General features: G+C 38.5%; 1 protein-coding gene across 3 annotated transcripts in view; it reads right to left on the bottom strand.

The window, feature by feature from the left end:
• The window catches only part of ripor1 (RHO family interacting cell polarization regulator 1), a 52,861-nt gene extending 34,027 nt beyond the window's left edge, over positions 1–18,834 (bottom strand). For 2 of the 3 annotated variants that reach the window (XM_085413113.1, XM_085413115.1), the window contains exon 1: positions 4,292–4,484. In XM_085413113.1, the coding sequence (XP_085269239.1) occupies positions 4,292–4,310 (19 nt within the window). In that variant the 5' untranslated portion in view covers positions 4,311–4,484. Of the gene's footprint in view, positions 1–4,291; positions 4,485–18,817 lie in introns of those variants that run through there. The other variant, XM_085413114.1, reaches the window with a different exon arrangement.
• Positions 18,835–19,199: the final 365 nt, after the last annotated feature.

Below are 19,199 nucleotides of genomic sequence, written 5' to 3'. Positions count from 1 at the left end.
GATTTAAAAAGCTATGCAGATTGAATCAGCGTCAAGACATGAATCTAAAGAAACAGTGTGCTCTTTCCACATCATCTCATCATATTTACATTGTTGACATTTGGGAATGACTTTATATTTTAAATCTAAAAATGTCTGGAATGAAAACTCAAAGTCCTGAGAACCACAGACTCTGTGCATTTATATGCATATGAGCTATTACTATATAAACAAATGGTACACCAATAAATTCAAATAGAAAAACCAACCTTGATGGTGTTCCAAGTCAGATTTCAGGTTCAAACAAGTCAATGGTAATCTGCACATTTCTCGCTGTCACATCCTATCTTGTCCAATAAGTAATCTCTAGCTTTATTATGATACTGAGACAAGCAAATCACTGCAGTAAATCATCAGCTTTAGTTGAACTACTAACTCATTCAGACATTGGCCAGATCCAGCTAACAAACAGGGTGTCTTTCACACTGTGTTTGTTCCCTACATGATCCAAACAGTGGTGCAGTCCTGGCCAATGATAACAAAAGATTCCAGTCACACCATCTCCTCTGACATTCATGGTTTCAAATCTACACTAGCGCTATGGCCCTGTGCCTCAAACTCGATTACCACAGAGGCGAATGGAAGGCTGTCACACCACACCTATTGTCTGATGCCGTCTGACCTCTCCCTCCCAGACCATTCTAGAAAAATGCCCCCCCCCACACACACACACACCCCCACACACACCTACACCTAAGTGGGCACTATTATTCACTGCTTGGAGATTCCAAGCTAAACCAAAACTGGGACTTATCTAAACCTGAGCTTTTTATTATGTAGAGATAAAAACAAAAAAAATTCTGATAGTGAAAGCATGTACACAGAGTGAGTAATATCTGGACCAGTCCCCAATCCTGCTACATAATGGTGAGTCATAATTTGAGATTATATTGAAAATGCATGCTCTGCCATTAGAACGCAAAGTAAAACCAAATGCAAATCAAATGTTCACCAAGTCAGTGTCTGACCACATGATTGTATGTGCCAATCACTGCTCTTCCCCGTACCATGCAGCTTTAGGTTTACGGGACTAGTCTGGACATTCTCATGCACATATCTTTCTTTCTACATAGCACTTTAATTCTTATTGTTTGCACTGAAGCACCGCAGCAAATTCCTAATGTTGTAAACCTCAACATCTGGCAATAAACCCATTCTGATTCTGATTCTGGACGTGTAACACCATGTTAAAGGACAGATACAGAAAACAATTCAGATGTCTGGTACAGCCGAAGGTGAACAACTTGTCTGCCATAGAGGATCAGCCAACAAAACCATTTTTGACACTTAAAAATAAAAATGAGTAATCATAAAAAGTAATCATGATTTCAATCCTGTTCAAAATAATCATAATTATTTTGGCCATAATCATACAGTCCCAGTGTAGTGATCTTTATTTCGAGCATGATATATCAGACTGGTACAACATTCGCATCACTGTCAATGTCAGTGACCAGCTCCTCTCTCCCCTTACTCTTAAACAAAACCCCCAATACTTGGATTCCTCCACCTGGGGCACCAGTTCCCAAACTGGAATAGGAAATCCACCTTCTTCTGAGTGACAACTGTGGCTTCGCACGTTGAGGTGCTTCTAGTCCACGAAACACATGTAGTGATTACATGTGTTTTAATAAGTTGCCCATCTATTAAACGTGATCTAAGGAAGGAATGGTGGTGAACCAGCAACTGGGTCATGGGTGATCAAGGCTTACTGACGCACATCAGCAGCAAAGAATGGTCCGATTCAATGGACGAGCTAGCGTCGCTCATACTGCAGCAAAAGGGGACCAAAACAATAATATCAGGATCACCTGCCTAATAAGCTTGATAGATGTTATTTTCACAGTATTTAGGATACTTAAGCAATGCTGTGTTTAAAATTTCCACTGACTGATCATCTTTTACTTCCTGCTGAATAAGATTTCTTGACTCACTACATATAAAAATTGCTGTGTTTATTGAAAGTGGTCCCTTGGTCATGTCATTCCTTTCATGCATCTCCAGAATGAAAGGAATGTCAAATCTAGACAGACTGGCAGATCACACACACACACACACACACACACACACACACACACACACACACGAGAGGAGGAAAAACACTTGTGTCAAGCTTGCTCCTCTGTCTCTGCACCCAGACTCTACCAGTTATCAAGCAAAACAAACACCTGAAAGAAAGAACTGCAACTTTTAAAATCCCTAATGATTAGATAAATAAGAAATAAACTGACATGTTTTTATAAATATAATCACATCCGTTTTGCTTGACTATGAGATGAAGAAAGCATTGCTCTCCATTTCCAGCAATGACTTGATGCTTTCTATTGTAACCTAGTTTCTTCTATTTGCAACATTACCATTTCATAGTTTCTTCTCCCACACCCTGTGCACTCTTCATATATTTTTCTTTCATGGCTAAATCTATTCCTTCCTCACATTACTGTCTGTGTGAGAAGGAAACTGGAGGGGGTGGGGGTGTTGTACATCCTGCAAGGGCAGGGTCAGGAAAAGACTAGTGCAGTTTCTGGATTTACTGAGTCACAGGAATAACCCAACACATTTACAGTGCAGCCATGTTCGCTTGTTTCCAGGAAAGAAAAAGAACCCGTTTGAGACAATGAACTGAAGGCCTGATAACAAAAACGACAAAGTGAAAAAGAAAAAGATTTTTTATGCTTCTCATTCATATAGTGAGACTTCTCGGTTGAAACAAGTCTTACCTTGATCCTTTTCATAATCTCATTAAAACAGATGTGGTCATAGCTCAAACAGAAACAGATATCAACAATGTTAAAAGTAGTGACTGATGTTTATCCTGAAGATAAACATAGAAATCTCATAAAGAAGAATTCAAACACTACCTATACCTTCCATAGTCAAGTCCTCTTTACAAGTAGGATTTTCACCAAACCAGTGCTGCTAATACACACATAATCCTTAAATGGAATTTCTTCTGAATTTACTTTTCATGTATTGCAAAAATGGGTTAAAACCAAGGTTAGCAAAGATCAGAACCCCCGTTAGCATTAAACAACTTACGTAACCAGAAGACTACACAATTGTCATGTGACTTGCCACTATGGTGACCAACAAAACTGAGCAGAAACTTGTTGCAGATTAAAGAAGTTTGCCTTCCAACATGTGATTCACTTTGTGAAAGGATTAAACACAGACCATCATTTTACCTCAATCCAAACAAAGTCTGAAAATAAATATCAGTCTTAAATTAATATGACAACACTTTTACCTGGAATCTAGCTTCAAACAGAAGGTCTGAAATAAGTCACATAAAAATTAAGACAGAACTCTGTTTATTAATAAAAGCAGGACACTTAGGATATAAGATGATGCATCCAAGTAGAGGGGACTATTAGACAAAAAAAAAAAACAACCCACCACATCAGAGGCTAAGTTCTCTTGTCCTACCTTAAACTATTTTTAATATGTACTACCCACAACATACCAGGAACATAACATAACTATGTTCGGCGAGTCACTATGAAAAACTGATAACAGAAACAAAACACACCTCAAACTTGAGTAACAGTCTTATCATTGTTACACACTATCAAGTCTCATCACTGATGAGAAAAGGAGACATTATGAACAATAACAATAAAAACAAACTTTAAAATGAAAAAGTTGTAAATTGACAATATGTAAAAAAACAAAAAGGTCAGATGTGCTCTTGTATGTTTCAAATATGTTTAAAAGCAATGCCGATGTCTTCATCAGTTATTCAAACAGGAGAGCGGGCCCTCATCACGTACAAAAATATCTTTAAAAAAAAAAAAAAAGTGTATCTGAAGCTCAACTGAGGATCAGCCTGTGTTAAACAAATGCAATATTGTTCTTCCAAACTACATCGGCAGAGACACATCAACACAGAAAAGTTTGTACTCGACTCCCTTGTAGCCACACCTGAATCGATAAACTCTGACGAGGTCTATTTAACTTTAGTGGAAATTTTTTAAAGAGTACTGTGGAATTTGTCCTCTGTAACTGAGGAAGGAAATCACAAGTTTCATTGTTTTGCACATACATAACAGCAAGCACTGTTAGTAGACAGACTTGAAAAATATGAACTATAAAAATAACTTAAATTTGGTATTTTGGGGTCAAATTCTCTGGCCATCACCTAATAAGTTACAGGCCTGTTAACGTGCAACTGGGAATTCATTCTGACAAACATAAGCAGTTAATGATTAGAGAGATAAGCTAGTCTCTGTGAGGGCATTACACTTGTCCATACCTCCATATCCACTGTACATGGTAGCTGCGGTGGTTGATGTCGACACTTTCTCGTAAAGGGTCCACCCAACTCCAGAAACAGCTATTCAGCCCTCTATCTTTGTGGCTTCTTCTGTGGTATACTTTTTAATCTATTCAACGCCTTCACTCGTTTTGGTATCCGTTTCCCCTCACTTTCTCGTTCACACTGTGTCAGTCTGTTTGCCTTTATCTTTCCCCATTTTCACTCAGTTGTTAATCCTTCGTCCGCGCTCTGATCCCCGTTCTTTCCATCTCCACTTCAGTGATAAGAGGAGGGGGAGGAGAAGTGGGGACAAAACAGGAAAAAGCAAAGCAGTCCTCCCTTCACTTCATCCGTGCTGACATCAGTGTTTCCTGCCCCTCCTCCCTGCTGGACATGTTTCTCTTCAATAGTCAGCACATTTTTGCCCTTTTAATAAATTGCATTTCAAATATTTGAAAATATTCTAGAAACAAAGTAAAAACCTGTTACTTCAGCCTTGTGAACTTCATTGGAAAAATACTATATTGCATGCTGAATGTGTCAACATATTCACTTTTGCCATTCATAGTGAAATTGTTGCTTAAAATAATATCTTCCTCAAGTTGATTAAAATGAGAAAGTCTCATCTTTAATCTCTAATCCAGTGTGTGAATGTGTGTGTGAATGGGTGGATGACTGGATGTGTAAAGCGCTTTGGGGTTCTTAGGGACCAGTAAAGCGCTATACAAATACAGACCATTTACCATCTTTAATCTTGTGTTAACTAATGTGCTCCAAAAAGCTGGTCAGCAGAGTTAGTGTAACGTTTTTTATTTTACATTAGATTTCTTTGTTTTTAAATCACTTTCAGTTTTATTTCAGTTAATTTTTTCGGCCCACTTTTTGCAGCTATAACAGCCTCAACTCTTCTTGGAAAGCTTTCCACAGTTTAGGGTTGTCTTTATTGGAATTTATGGCCATTCTTCCATAAACACTTCTGTGAGGTCAGACACTGATGTTGGACAAGAAGGCCTGGCTCACAGTCTCTACTCTAATTAATCAATCCCAAAGGTGTTCTGTCGGGTTGAGGTCAGGACTTTGGTGTGGAAGAACTGGACTGGCCTGCACAAACTCTCTCATTCATGTCTTTATGGACTGTGCACAGTCATGTTGGAACAGGAAATGGATATCCCCAAACTGTTCCCACAAAGTTGGGAGCATGAAATTGTGTAAAACGTCTTGGTATGCTGAAGCATTAAGAGTTCCAAAACAGCCCTACACCATAATCCCCCCTACACCAAACTTTACACTTAGCATGATGCAGTCAGACAAGTATAGTTCTCATGGCGACCGTCAATGCCAAACTTATCCAGAAAACGTCTGGATGCAGCTCAATCATCCAGGTAAGTAAATACCGAAAGGTTGATCCTGTACATCTGGACGAAGCACTTTCAGTGGTAGGAACATTTCGTCACATCCATGTAGTGTACTCTGTTAAGTGCCAGGAGGATTGCCATGATTTATACATCGGGGAAACCAAACGACCCCTGGCAAAGCGGATGGCACAACACAGAATAGCTAACTCGTCAAGCCAGGACTCTGCAGTCTATTTACACCTACAGGCCAGTGGCCACTCTTTCAATGATGAGGATGTACACATCCTGGACAGGGAGGAAAAAGGGAAAGACCATCTCTGAATCGAGGAGGCCTAATTTTACATCTTTCACCATCTTACAATGCTGTGATTGCAGCCATTCCCCAACTCTCTGTGAATGGTACTCATGGCCATTGATCAAGGGTCTTTAATCAATGGGCTTTGATCAATCGTTGTTGATCAGTGGTCATGACAATTTGCAGATTAATGATCAAGGAACTGACCTCACAGCCCATTGTTCATTCAGTGGGCTGGTTTCAGTCATTGTGCAAACTGTATTGTACATCGTAGTGTTTATAAGATTGGTGAAACCTGCACTCAGCTGAGACTGAAGAAGTCACTTGGATCAGTGACGAAACGCTTCTCCCACTGAAAACGCTACATACAGATGAACACAATCAACCTTTGGGGGTTGTCCAGAGAACACGTCTTTGCATTGCATTTGGTGATTAAGGTTTGGGTACAGCTGCTCGGCCATGGAAACCCACTGAATGCCACATGACATATGCAGGTCTGTAGACACAGACTCTACAGAAAGTTGGAAACCTCTGTGCACTATGCATCTCAGTATCTACTGACCGCACTCTGATTTTAGGTGGCCTTCCACTTCATAGTTAGCTGTCATTATAATGATTAACAAGAAGACAATACTTTAACAAGAATTAACTTACCAAACAATAAACAGCTGGTGTTATAGAATTTACCAAAGTTTAGATGGTAACAATTTTTTCTTTACTGCATTAGCTTTTTATATATTTTTCAACTTAGAATATTATCTGCTTTCACTTAAAGTAACCGAGCTATATAGTGATATTAGAGGTTACCACTAGATGGCAGTAGAGTCTTTGGTAGTCGATCCACCATAAACTGCTGATTGTATTTACCACTGTTATATTGTAAATGTAAGATCTGATCTTTTATTTGCAGATATTTCCACCAGTGACTGCAATAAATTCACACCCTGAAAATAAACATCACACTGCCAAGTATTACAAGGTTAATCAGAAATAAGAAAACATTTATTCCTCCTGCCACTGATATCATAAGTTTGAAAAGTTACTGTGTCCATAACACAAAGACTGCCCAATGTATTATTGTCTACATCAGGAAGTCACTTAATTCAGTGATACAGTAGCCACTGTCAAGGGAAAGTGGAAAAATCCTTCAGAATAAGAGTATTTTGAGCTGTGAGCTGATCTGAGCTTTGAGACATGGCAAATTATTTTGTGGAATGAGCAATAATTTCCAAAAAAGCACAGCACCGACAGAAGTTACAGAGTTGCAGAATATTATATACATACGTATGTATACATACACACATACGTATGTATACATACACACATACGTATGTATACATACACACATACACATATACGTATGTATACATATACGTATGTATACATACACACATGTGTATGTATACATATACATATGTATACATACGTATGTATACATACATATGTATACATACGTATGTATACATGTGTATGTATACATATACATATGTATACATACGTATGTATACATACACACATACGTATGTATACATACATACACACATACGTATGTATACATACATACACACATACGTATGTATACATACATACACATATACGTATGTATACATACACACATATATGTATACATATACGTATGTATACATACACACATATATGTATATGTATACATACACATATGTATACATACGTATGTATACATACACACATACGTATGTATACGTATATGTGTATACATACACACACATACGTGTGTGTGTGTGTGTGTGTATATATATATATATATATATATATATATATATATATATATATATATATATATATATATATATGTGTGTGTGTGTGTGTGTGTGTGTGTGTGTGTGTATTATATATATATAATATTCTGCAACTCTGTAACTTCTGTCGGTGCTGTGCTTTTTTGGAAATCGAATTTCCCAGAGGAACCCACCCGAGGGATTAATAAAGTTCTATCTTATCTTATCTTAGGAAATTCTTTTCTGTTAGCCACTAAGCTAATATCGAATGTTCAGAAAGACTATTTTTGCATTGAATTGGTTTTAACAGCTTTAACAAGAGAATGTTTTACTCAACTAAAAACCGTTTGAAACAGTACCAAACACCACACCTGACAAGTAATCTGTTCATACATTTATCAGTGTTCTAAAACGGGATTTAAAATACTGATTAACAACGAGTTGAATTGAACAATGTGATTTGAATCAGGAGACAGAAAGACGATCTCAAGGCTGAACTGACAGCCACTGAAACAGAACAGTCTGCAAATTGCTAGTTTACCACGGTGGAATTAATTTGCAATATTTGCATTGTCCCAGTGCTGTGACTGTGTACTGTGACTGTGTCTTATGGTAATGCAGAGTTGAGCAGGGATGGATTCTAAACCTCCCCCTTCTGGTCTGTTCAAAATGACTTCATCTTGTTACTTTTCAGCAGTATTTCAAAATTGGGACGCTGCCCTGAACTTTTCTACATATTACCCAATTAAGGTTACTGTCAGAATGCAAATTTGATATTAACCTGTCTTTAATGTCCCAGCTCCCTAGCAGAAAGCCTGTGTGATGCCAGACTACACCCATGTGAGAACAGTGCAGGTTAAATCACACTGAGCAGGTGAGTGTCATGTGCTCCGTCTCCTGCGCACCATCTAGCAGCGTCCTCAGCTAAACCAAACAGAATGTTTGCGTAGTGAGAACATCCAAAGTGGGCTCTCTCTTGTTGTGTGATATGGGTGAGAAATAGGACTGCTGTAAAGACACTTGGTCCTGTTCTTGTACTTCTAAGATTATCCAGAGTTTAAACAACTTTAGGAAAAAACATTTCAGACACCAAATTAGTCTTTCCTGTTTGTTGTTTGTTAAATTATCAGTTTTATAACTTGCTAGTCTAATGGTAAAGACAGATACTACTGTAATCTGCACATTTCAGGTCCCAGTGTTGTTGCAAGCCATATCATTTCTTTTTTGCGTATTTGTGTAGAATGGCCATCATATGAACACCTAATTGTCAATGAAACAGGTTCTCTTCCTGAATGTAACCTAAAATGTAATATGTAGTTTTACATGGTGACACAAACAAATATGTATTACTAAGTTAGCATGAGTCAAGCTCAAAAAACAAAAACAAAAACAGGAAGTCTCTGCTTAGTTAATAACACTCAGTGCTAATTTATTATACAGGCATTCTTTAATGAAAACTAGAACTCTCCAGCCAAACTCACTAGTTTTTCCCCCACTGCATTTGGATCATGTGTAGTCCTGCTTGTATGTTATTTATTTTGATGATGTCGTTTGTTTTTCCCTGCAGCTATAAGAGATACTTTTCATGGCGTCTAAAGTAGTGGTTATGCATGACACACTAGACAATGCAGTCAATCAGCCAAGCATGCAAACTATGTGTAGCTGCTGGGAGCCAGAACAGAGCTACATGGAGGGATTATTGATGGATGGAAGTACATTGTTCTTCCACAGTTTTCTGCAATCTGCCTCTATGAGCTCTGAATCACACAGAATTCTGAGATGATGGTAAATTGTTACAAACAATATGGTTATTGGAACACACTGAAATCTGTGGGTTTTTTTTAGAAGGTTTAGACAGGCCATTCCACTCATTTACTGTTAGTTAAAGTTGATCTGATATTTGGAGATTACACGATTAGAAGCAGGAGACTTGTTTTAGACCCAACATGATTTTACCTTAATTACTTAAAAGCACATATACATCAAACTGAAAGCCAAGTCTACCACAGTCCTCGAAACATAAGTCAAATGTTTCCATACCCTCCTTAACTGTGGAAGCAACAGTTCACCACAAAATGCATGAACACAAGACCATGAAGTAGAACGAGAAGTGAAGGAGTGATGAATTCTCATAGTCTTTAAATATTTTGTTTCACTTCACTATAAAAAAAAAAAAAAAAAAAAAAGTTCTTTCCATGTAATGACTTTGGCTTCTCTCTGCAGCAGAGTGAAAACAAACACCATCACCACCAAGACTAGCTTACATGTTGCTGATGCTTACTGTCACCAGTTAGGAGTAAGTGCAACATGTAAATGAAGGTCTGCAAGTTGTGCACAGGCTCTTCAAAGGACATGCACACAACCATATCACTCTCTTTAGATATTAGTTCAGTTTCAGGGGAAAGTAACACTTTATCAGTAACTACTTTGATACAGATGCTCTCCTCGTCTCAATCCAAACATTATCTTGTGCAACTATCATGCACAGTTTAGATTTACTCACACAGGCCCAAACCCTGTAATATACCGTGCTGTACTGCGCAATAGAACAAATAAATGTAACCAGTCTAGTGAACCAGAATGAGCTTGATACTGAGCTGACAGACTGTTCGTACTTCACTAAGCACTCTGTGTGTGTGTGTGTGTGTGTGTGTGTGTGTGTGTGTGTGTGTGTGTGTGTGTGTGTGTGTGTGTGTGTGTGGACCCCTGTGAAGTGGGGACTTTCTGGTTAATCCCCAGCTGGCAAATAAGCAGCTTAACTATCACTGGAGTGCTTCAAGCTAATGAATAGCTTGTAACCAGTCTAATATTGTTCAGAGTCCCACAAGACTGATCATAAACTGTAAATTAACTGTACATAAACTGACAGCAACTGTGGATAGGTGTGTGACACTACCTGATTGGGCTAGTGAACAGGCTGTACATGCGGAGAAACTGTCACTGGGTTAACCCTTCGTGTAAAACTCTGAAGGTTAAGCTGCTGCACGGGCAGGTAGAGATACACGACACAGCTGATGCTGAGCAGATAGTTTAATCTGTGACAACAACCTGCTCATAATACCTCAGACCAAGACAGAGAACTCAAATCAGCAAGTGTACCTCCCACCCCCACATCACTGTGCTGTATACCTTGCATAGTAACTCACTAAAATAGTCATTATCCTGAATCCTAATTAGTGCTGTTTGGATAGATACATGCTTGTAGTGTAAGAGTTTTGAGAGCTCAATAAGCGTAGCGACATGTAATGCTAATACTACAACATCTTTTTATTTTAGGAGGCTAATTTGGGTGACTAAATTAGCTGACCCTTTTGGCAGCCAGTTTGGTGTCTGAAGGATAAATGTCAATGCCTTTGAGGAAAAAAGGTCCCCCTCTGCAGCCCTGTATCCCCCACGTATCTTAAATAATGCATTAACAATTACCAACTTAAATCAGGTGTCCATTTTGTTGATGGCAATTTTTAGAAGCTAATTTATGAAGACATCTGCTGATAAGGAATGACAGTTTTTCCAATCAAGGAAGTTACTAGGCTACCTATACCCATACAGCACAAAGAAAACCACTGGGGCAGACAACCAGTGAACTGAACAACAGCTGTACTTCACATGGCTCTGCTGCTTCCTTTACTACCACCAGCAATGACTCTACCCTTCCCCCCCCTCAGTGCAATCTATGAAACTGACCACTCAACATCTCATGGGCTTGATGGCATCAGCCTCAAGACCATGAGCCTCAGGGAGTGGATTGTGGAATCATTTACATGCTGTAAAGAGTTTACTCCCAGCTAGATAGTAATAGCTACCTGCCAGACTGCAGTATGTGAGCTTGAGCAGTGCTCCATCATATTTGGTGATGTGCAGTACAGCTTCATGGGGGATTGCGCTGTATCAATGCCAATTATAGAAATACTGAATATATGCAGTGGTTAGATTTAGAACTGACAGGGCTGAACATTTACATCGACACCACACAGAACTAGACAACCAATATGGAATTTGAATACAAGTAGATGAGCAAAACCATTTACCAAGGAAGTTGAGTTCCTCAATCTTGTGCAGCAAAATGTTAGAAATTTTCTGATGTCACCAGCAGACTAAGACTGATCAGGCTGGTTTTGTGGTTGGCTGTAACCCAGTGACCTTTGAAGCTGTGGTGGAGAGCAGGTTACTGAAAAAACTGTTACTAACCACTACTTACTGAACAGGCATGTAGACAAGGTCAAGATGATCTGCTCAAGTACAAACCAAACAGAATAGTAAAAGAGCTGAATCTATGTCACAAATAATCAAAGCAGTTCTAAAGAGGAAAAAAGGGGGTTCAGCCACTTACTATTAAGGTTTAACTAATGAAGGGTGTGTGAATGACAGAGCCTAGTCAATTTTCACAATATCTCTCTATAGGTGCTATTGATATGAAATTCTCACCAGATGTTGGTAACCACCCATTCAGTCCACATGTGCAGAGAAATCAAACCATAGATGCCCATAACTTAAGTTATGTGCAATAATGAGAATTGACAAAGGCAAAAGTATTGAGTACACATGAAGAAACGGAGGTGCAAAAAAAAAAAGGCTGAAATCTAAAAGCAGCCTTAATATCAGCTGGTTCTTTCCCAACTGATAGCCTATATAAAAGTGTTTAATTAACAATGCACCTATCTCAGGATGGGTAAAACTACTGAGCTCTCTTAATAATTACATTTTACTTGCTGTATTTCTACACTTGTTCTATAAATAAATATGGAATTACTATTAAGTCAGTGGTGGGAAATTTCTCATTTTTTGGCATCTCTTGGCAATTGTTTCTGTAACACTGTCACTCGAGTTTTATCTGTGGCCATTTTGTCTTTGATCTTGATCAAACTCCTAATGCATTGGTGTCTATGGCTACAGTAGCCCAAAGATTAGCATAACATGCTAACATGCATTCAGTATCAGTAGCCTTTTGTGAAGCCTATCAAAATATGGATGGAATGAGTTCTGACTTTATCCTGACCAGGTTTCATATTTCTATTACTTTTGTGATAATGCTTATCATTTAATGGGCCAGCACTATGTATAGCTCTACTTTAGTTTTAAACCAAAGCCTGTCTTTCATTTGCCTTATCTTAGAGTAAGATAACACAAATAATTTTAAAAGCTTTGCTCTACAAACTACACAAAGTCAGCTCACACACACCCACACAAAGTTGAATAAACTGTTGTGTGCTCCAACACTAAAATAATTAATTGCTTTCACAAAGGTACAAAAGCACATTCCACTTAGGGATGCATACACAGTGCATACTGTACATACTGCATTTATCTCCAAATTAGCTCCTACACTTTTAGTGTTGCACCCAAGAGGCCTAGTAGACAATCCCTTTGACTGCAAGTCAAAATAAAATTCTCAACTGCGTAATGTGAATGAGGAAACTGTATGTTAACAAGAATTGGCACGGCAGGTATGATCAACAGGAAAGACTGCAAGACGAGATGAGCAGGGCTTTGCGCGTTTTCCCGGTGAATTCCAGCTCGCTTCAGGGTAAAACTTAATGCAGGGAAAAAGATAAGCATCACAGAGCATGAGCATTATTATAAAATGATGATTAGAATGAGAGAAGGGGAAAGACCTTACAACATCCAAATTTGTACTTAACTCAACACTTCCTGTAAAAACTCTTCAGGATTTCAATAGGAACAAGAAAAGTCCTGAAAATAGCAGCAACCAAACACTCCCACCCACCTAATTATGGAAGAAGACAGTGGGTCAGCAAAGGCATAAACAGCTGTGCCAGACAGTGTAATGAATGAGTATAGCACAAGCTCGCTTACCGCGTGAGTCACAGTCTAAAAAACTCAGACGCACACTGTAACAGTCAGAGGTCATGGAATAGGATTTCTTAGCTTTGATAATGAGAGTGACTCCATTCTGGCAACAATTCCACCAGTGTTTTCATGTGGCTGTTGTGTTTTAGTTAGTTTGTTTGTTTGTTTTTACATTAGTAGGACACCTGCAAATTTCTGTTTCCGTCCTTTGTCCACAAACTGAAGTATAATGACGTAGAAGAGCAGTTTTGGTGACTTACTTGCTGATAAAATGTGAAAGTATCATTCAAGACAAAGCTAAATGTCAACGAAAGGCTGCAAATTTGCTAGAATGTTATAAATGCATGGATACAAAGTAGTCGTTACACAACCCAGCACAAGTGTAAACAGGGCTGTGGGATATGGTGACAATATTAAAACATCTATTGTTTCATATTATGCTCTATTATTTATTTCATGTTGTTGCAAAACAATATTTTCATTGCAGTAAGCAGTGTTTTAGATAAAGGTTTGCAATGGTCACCACAGAACAAGGACCAGCCAAAACTAATCAAGGAGCCTCTTCCTAAACAAGGGGCCATCTCTGTAGCATGTTATGGAAAGTCCGACACAGAGCAGAAGACTATTGTGCAAATTATGCAGCAACCTGGTACTACACACACTGACAGAACTAATCTATTTCACCACCTAAGCAAGACTTATGTGAAAGTATAGAGAGATTAAGAAAGGGGGGAGAAAAAAAAAAAAAAAAAAAAAAAAAAAAAAAAAAAAAAAGAGTCATCAGGTGCTCAAAATAAACCTCAGACTCAGAGGTCAGAACTGCCTTTTCCCAGTAGCACACCATATAATAAAGACTCACAAAGCTAACAGCAGCCATTACAACTTCTATCTAGATATCTATCTATCTAGATATATCTATATCTATGGTTTTGTGGATCGTTTAAAACACTCGATTCCAGTGGCCTAGCCAAAAACACTTCACACAAGTCGAGTTGCCTCGTTTATGTTATGAGAAATCCGCAACGTAGCATAACACGCTGTAACAACAGATATGTGGATGAGCTGAACAACACATTCCTGTATGAGTTTAACTGTGCACTTCAGAGACTGGATGCTCTGCAGTTGATGCTTGCAGACAGGCTAGTTTCCTGACTACCACAAAGGAGCAGTAATGATAGGCGGAGGCCTCAGGGAAACGCTTGCATGACTGAGTTGGGTCATCTACTGTGTGTTACCTACCATTATCCCATAGTAAGTCGCATTTTTATTTCATTTTTGATTATTTAATTTAAATATAAATAACAATAACACTTTTGATGTGGTGATTATATAAACTATTCACTGACTTTGCAGAAATTGCACTATATCGTGATAGGTATTTGGATAAGAAATTACTTATGACTCACAACTGATTTTGGTCATATTGCACAGCCCTAATCGTCAACAGAGGATCCAATTTGCCTTTATGGTCCATTGGCACTCAGGCATTTTCTGCATTACTAACTGTTAAGTTAACTGCTTGTCTATCTTCCAAGCATCTTTAGTCTCACCCATAAAAATCAGCAAGTTTTGTTGAAAGCGACACATTTCTTCTGAGATGAACATGATGAACACAATACCGCCTAGCTTCATCTTTCCTCCTCTGAAAGAAAGACGGTACTAGATTTATTCTCTTCACTGGACTTCATACAGTTAATTTCATGATCTTCTGATGGTGTGGTCACTTTAAGTGTCTAACCCTCAATTTTATCATGTACAGAAACCCCAATCATAGTCATGATTTGACACAAAGGAAAGCCACCAATCTTTAAAATAATAGGTAGTAACCCATCTAACACATCAGTTCTAGTCTAGTGTGTAAAATTGGTCACTAATGTGACCGAACACTAGCCTCAGTTTGATTTTGATATTGCCATTGTGGGCTATACATTTATTTCCAAACAGATAACTTTCAGGAGCATAACAAATGAGACTGTTCCCATCTTTAGAACATCTCAAGAATCAAAGTTATTAACTTTCAGTACAACTTTATGCGTTCATGTAAGTCTCCACAGCAATTGTAATGCATACATGGAGAAACATACACTCTCAGTGTGGGGGCCTGCCTCTGTTACACAAGACATATTTCTGGGTTACAGTGTTGGGCTCAGTGTCTACAGCCATTTAAAACATGTGGAGGCTTGTCACAGCCTCATTGCCCCATAATTAAACATGTTTGGAAATGCTCACTCACTACTCACCAATTTGTTCCAACATTTAACACACTAGACAGGTGCAGTTCACTTACTGGAGACAAAACTAAAGACAGGAAGACCTGCAAACAACTGCACAAGCTGCAGTAAAGGCCTGGTAAGGCTGCACAGTTGGAAACCAATTCTTTGGGTATAATTCAAGGTGCATATTCTATCTCACTCTGAGTTTCTACTTTGAGACTAAAGCCCTATTAACTGAACACTCTTCTTATTTTTGGTTCTGGGTCTAATGAACAGTTAACATTCAACAAGCCTCTAACGAAGCAAACTATCATGACACAAAGATGAGCAGTAAGTAAAAAAAAATATATATATATATAAAATCTCCCTACTTGTAAACCTAATACCAGTGAGTGCTTTAACACAAGAGCTAAACACATTTTGGTCTTTTCCGAACTGGCTGTCAGCCAAACTCTCATTTTAAATGTAGGTTTTGCTATAATGCCCTATAATTAGTGCAGAGATTCTCACAAGTGACATCACACCGAAACTACAGTCACAATGTTGAAAATTAGTGATAATGAATACATGTTAAATGAAAGGAGAATGAGCTGAGGTAGTGCCATGACCACACACTGCACTGTATCCGTTTCATGCACCTTGCTAGCTTAGGCCTGCATATTAGCCAAATTAGGTATTCACATAGTGACAGTCCAGCAACTGCACAATGGACTTACTGTTCAATGCACCCTGTGAGAGCAACACAGGCACGGTGTGTTTGTGGTTTCACTGTAGCATTCCCACAGCCAGCCTGAAAAAGTCTGTTTTCCTATTACTACAATATGGGGTCCATGACCTTCTGCCTTGGAATCAAATAGTGCGTTTGTTTTGGCAGGCTGCATCCTACTGCAGTTGTGGATGCATTTCACAGTTATGCCAAGAATGCTGTCATTGCAACTAGTGTCACGTGATAACATCAGGCCAACACTGAACCTTCCAGATCTCCAATCAGTCACAAGGCTAACAGAGAAACAGACAACTATTCATGTATGCAGAAGTATTAATATATTGTGTTTAATAAAAAGCAAAGGTACATCTATAAGACTGCACAGTATCTCAGCATACTGAAGTCCACAATTACTTTATAGTTAAGTGTTTTACTACTACTTCCAATTTCAAGAGTTTGATTCTTTGTTTTTAAGTATTTTCGACAAAAAGAAGAGCTTAAAACAGCAATTTCAGTTTTCTAAGAAAATGCTTAGGCTAAGTACACCCAGTTATCAGTTACATCCAGACAAACTTCCACTAGATACATATTTTGTTAGCAGAAACAGACAGAATCAGCTTTCCTCACCTACAGTGCAATGATTCACAAGTATGAAGTAAAAAAAAAAAAAGCAAACTAAAATATAAGAAATCTGTCCTCTTCTCATTCTTTCCAAAGTCTCCCTCACAGCAGCCTTGTTCTCTTCACCTCACTTCCCTCCATCACAGACAGACCCTCTATTAGCCTCTTTAACCTGCTAACAGTCTCACACTGCATTCAACCTTTGAGACGCTGAAGCGCCTCATCAAGGCACAGCATAATAACTGTAAATAATTATCTTGATATTTGTTAAAGTTTAAATAAGTTTCAAAACTTGCACTTATGAAACCAGCACTAAAATGACAGTACCTATGCTGAGTAGACCGAATTAAAGCTCAAATACACTAGATTAAAGTGGGTTTTTAATATGTGCAATGAAGTGAGACTAAGAGCCCTTTATCATTAGTACTCCTTTAGATCAGAGTCATGTAAGGAAGTCTAATGATCTTGTAGATAAAATGGTGTGATTTATTAACACATGAAAACATTTCTGAGCATGTCCATGGGTATACTGGCGCACATGCTCGTAGAAAAATTACATTTTTGGGTTGTTTCTATTTTAAATTAAAAAGCAGTGGCATTTTTAAATGCCCTGTTTACATCATGTGATCCAACATACAATAAAGCTTAATGCTACTTGATGTTAGTGCTGCTGAGCTTTATGCTTAAATTTCTATCAAAACAAATGACTGCTTGGAGCAACTTTTAGTTGCCACTATATGAGCTCACCTTGTGCCAAAAATGAAGTTAATTTCATGGTGTTAACTTGTGCGAGGTAATTATGGTAGCTTTGCATCTAAACATTAGTATTTAACAACTGCTTATAGATAAATTTGTTGGCTGTACACAGCTCACCTCTCTTCAGATAGAATCTTCCTGAAAACTGACTTCCCCAGTTGCTTTCTTCTCTCACTGTCCCTTCCTATTCTTTGAATTTGCCTTCTTGTAGAAAGACGTGACTTACAGGGAATATGAGCAGTAGTCTAGATACAGTAGAATACAGTAAATTGGCTGTGCCGTAAAGGCCACCCCAATGCTGGACGAAACCATGTTACTTGATTTGTAAGGGGTGAAGGGGGCATCAGATATTCTCCAGTATTCATGGGTATCAAAGTTCAATTGCCCAACCAATTTATTCAAGAAATTTATTTAAGGTAACATTTACTTAGAAGTTAAAAACTAACACAAAAAACTTTTCATTCTAGGTTTGCCAGAGCCCCATCCGCCTTTGGGGCCCTGGATACTCTGTCCCAATCTTCCCCCATTATTTGGATATGTGAATCTGTTTTCAAAGAAAATCACTGTGCTCAATTCCCACGTTTTCCCATTTACAATCTTTTAGCTCTTTTGCGATAAAACACTGGCATTAGGATAACCTACAGGGGATTAAAAACGTGCCATACATTTTAATTTTGACGGAATTTAGCTATTTTTAACGTAAATAATACATTTTCGTTTCGCATAATGTGCTGCTACAAGCAACCAAACGCGGCTATATTTGTCTTGAAGCTGCTTGGCACTTAAAGTAGAAATACTAAAGATTTGACAGATTTTTCGACACGGTTTGGCACACCGGCTTCAGCACAGCGGAGTGACAGCAGAGTAATGCAGCAGGAGAGGCGGTTACAACAGAAGAGGTACTTTGCTAAGGTAGGTTCTCTACAACAAACCTAGAGAAGATAACCAGCATGGGGAAAAGGCTAGATAAACTTGAAAATTTACAATTTAGTAACAAAAAAAAAAAACGTACATATTGACCGCGGTGTCCTTCTCCTTGTACAGCTGACGCAAATCTTCTTTATTCAGAAAAGAAAACGGGTCGACTATTCCGAGCGCACTTGTCACAGTTCACCAGTCTTGTTAACACTGACCTCCTAGTTAGAAAAGAAAGAAGGAAAAAAACTACCGTGGTTCAGTGAACAGCATTCCTCAAGCAGTCGGTCAGTCAGTACTTAACAGCGTCAACGCTCCGCGTTTAGCGCGAGCTCTTCCTGTAAGCTAAACGCTTTCAAATTAACGCCTAATCGCCACAGCTAATTGGTTCATGCGCTCGTGCCTGTCCTACTACCAGTGCAAACAATGCCAACTCACGTCTGACTGCTCGGCTGTGGTTTGGGATAATATATTTTTTA

The sequence above is a fragment of the Rhamphochromis longiceps genome, linkage group LG7, assembly GCF_057381845.1.
Source record: "Rhamphochromis longiceps isolate RC_006_pf linkage group LG7, R_longiceps_female_GT1.1, whole genome shotgun sequence".
Lineage (NCBI taxonomy): Eukaryota > Metazoa > Chordata > Actinopteri > Cichliformes > Cichlidae > Rhamphochromis > Rhamphochromis longiceps.
This window is presented reverse-complemented; position numbering and strand designations above follow the sequence as displayed.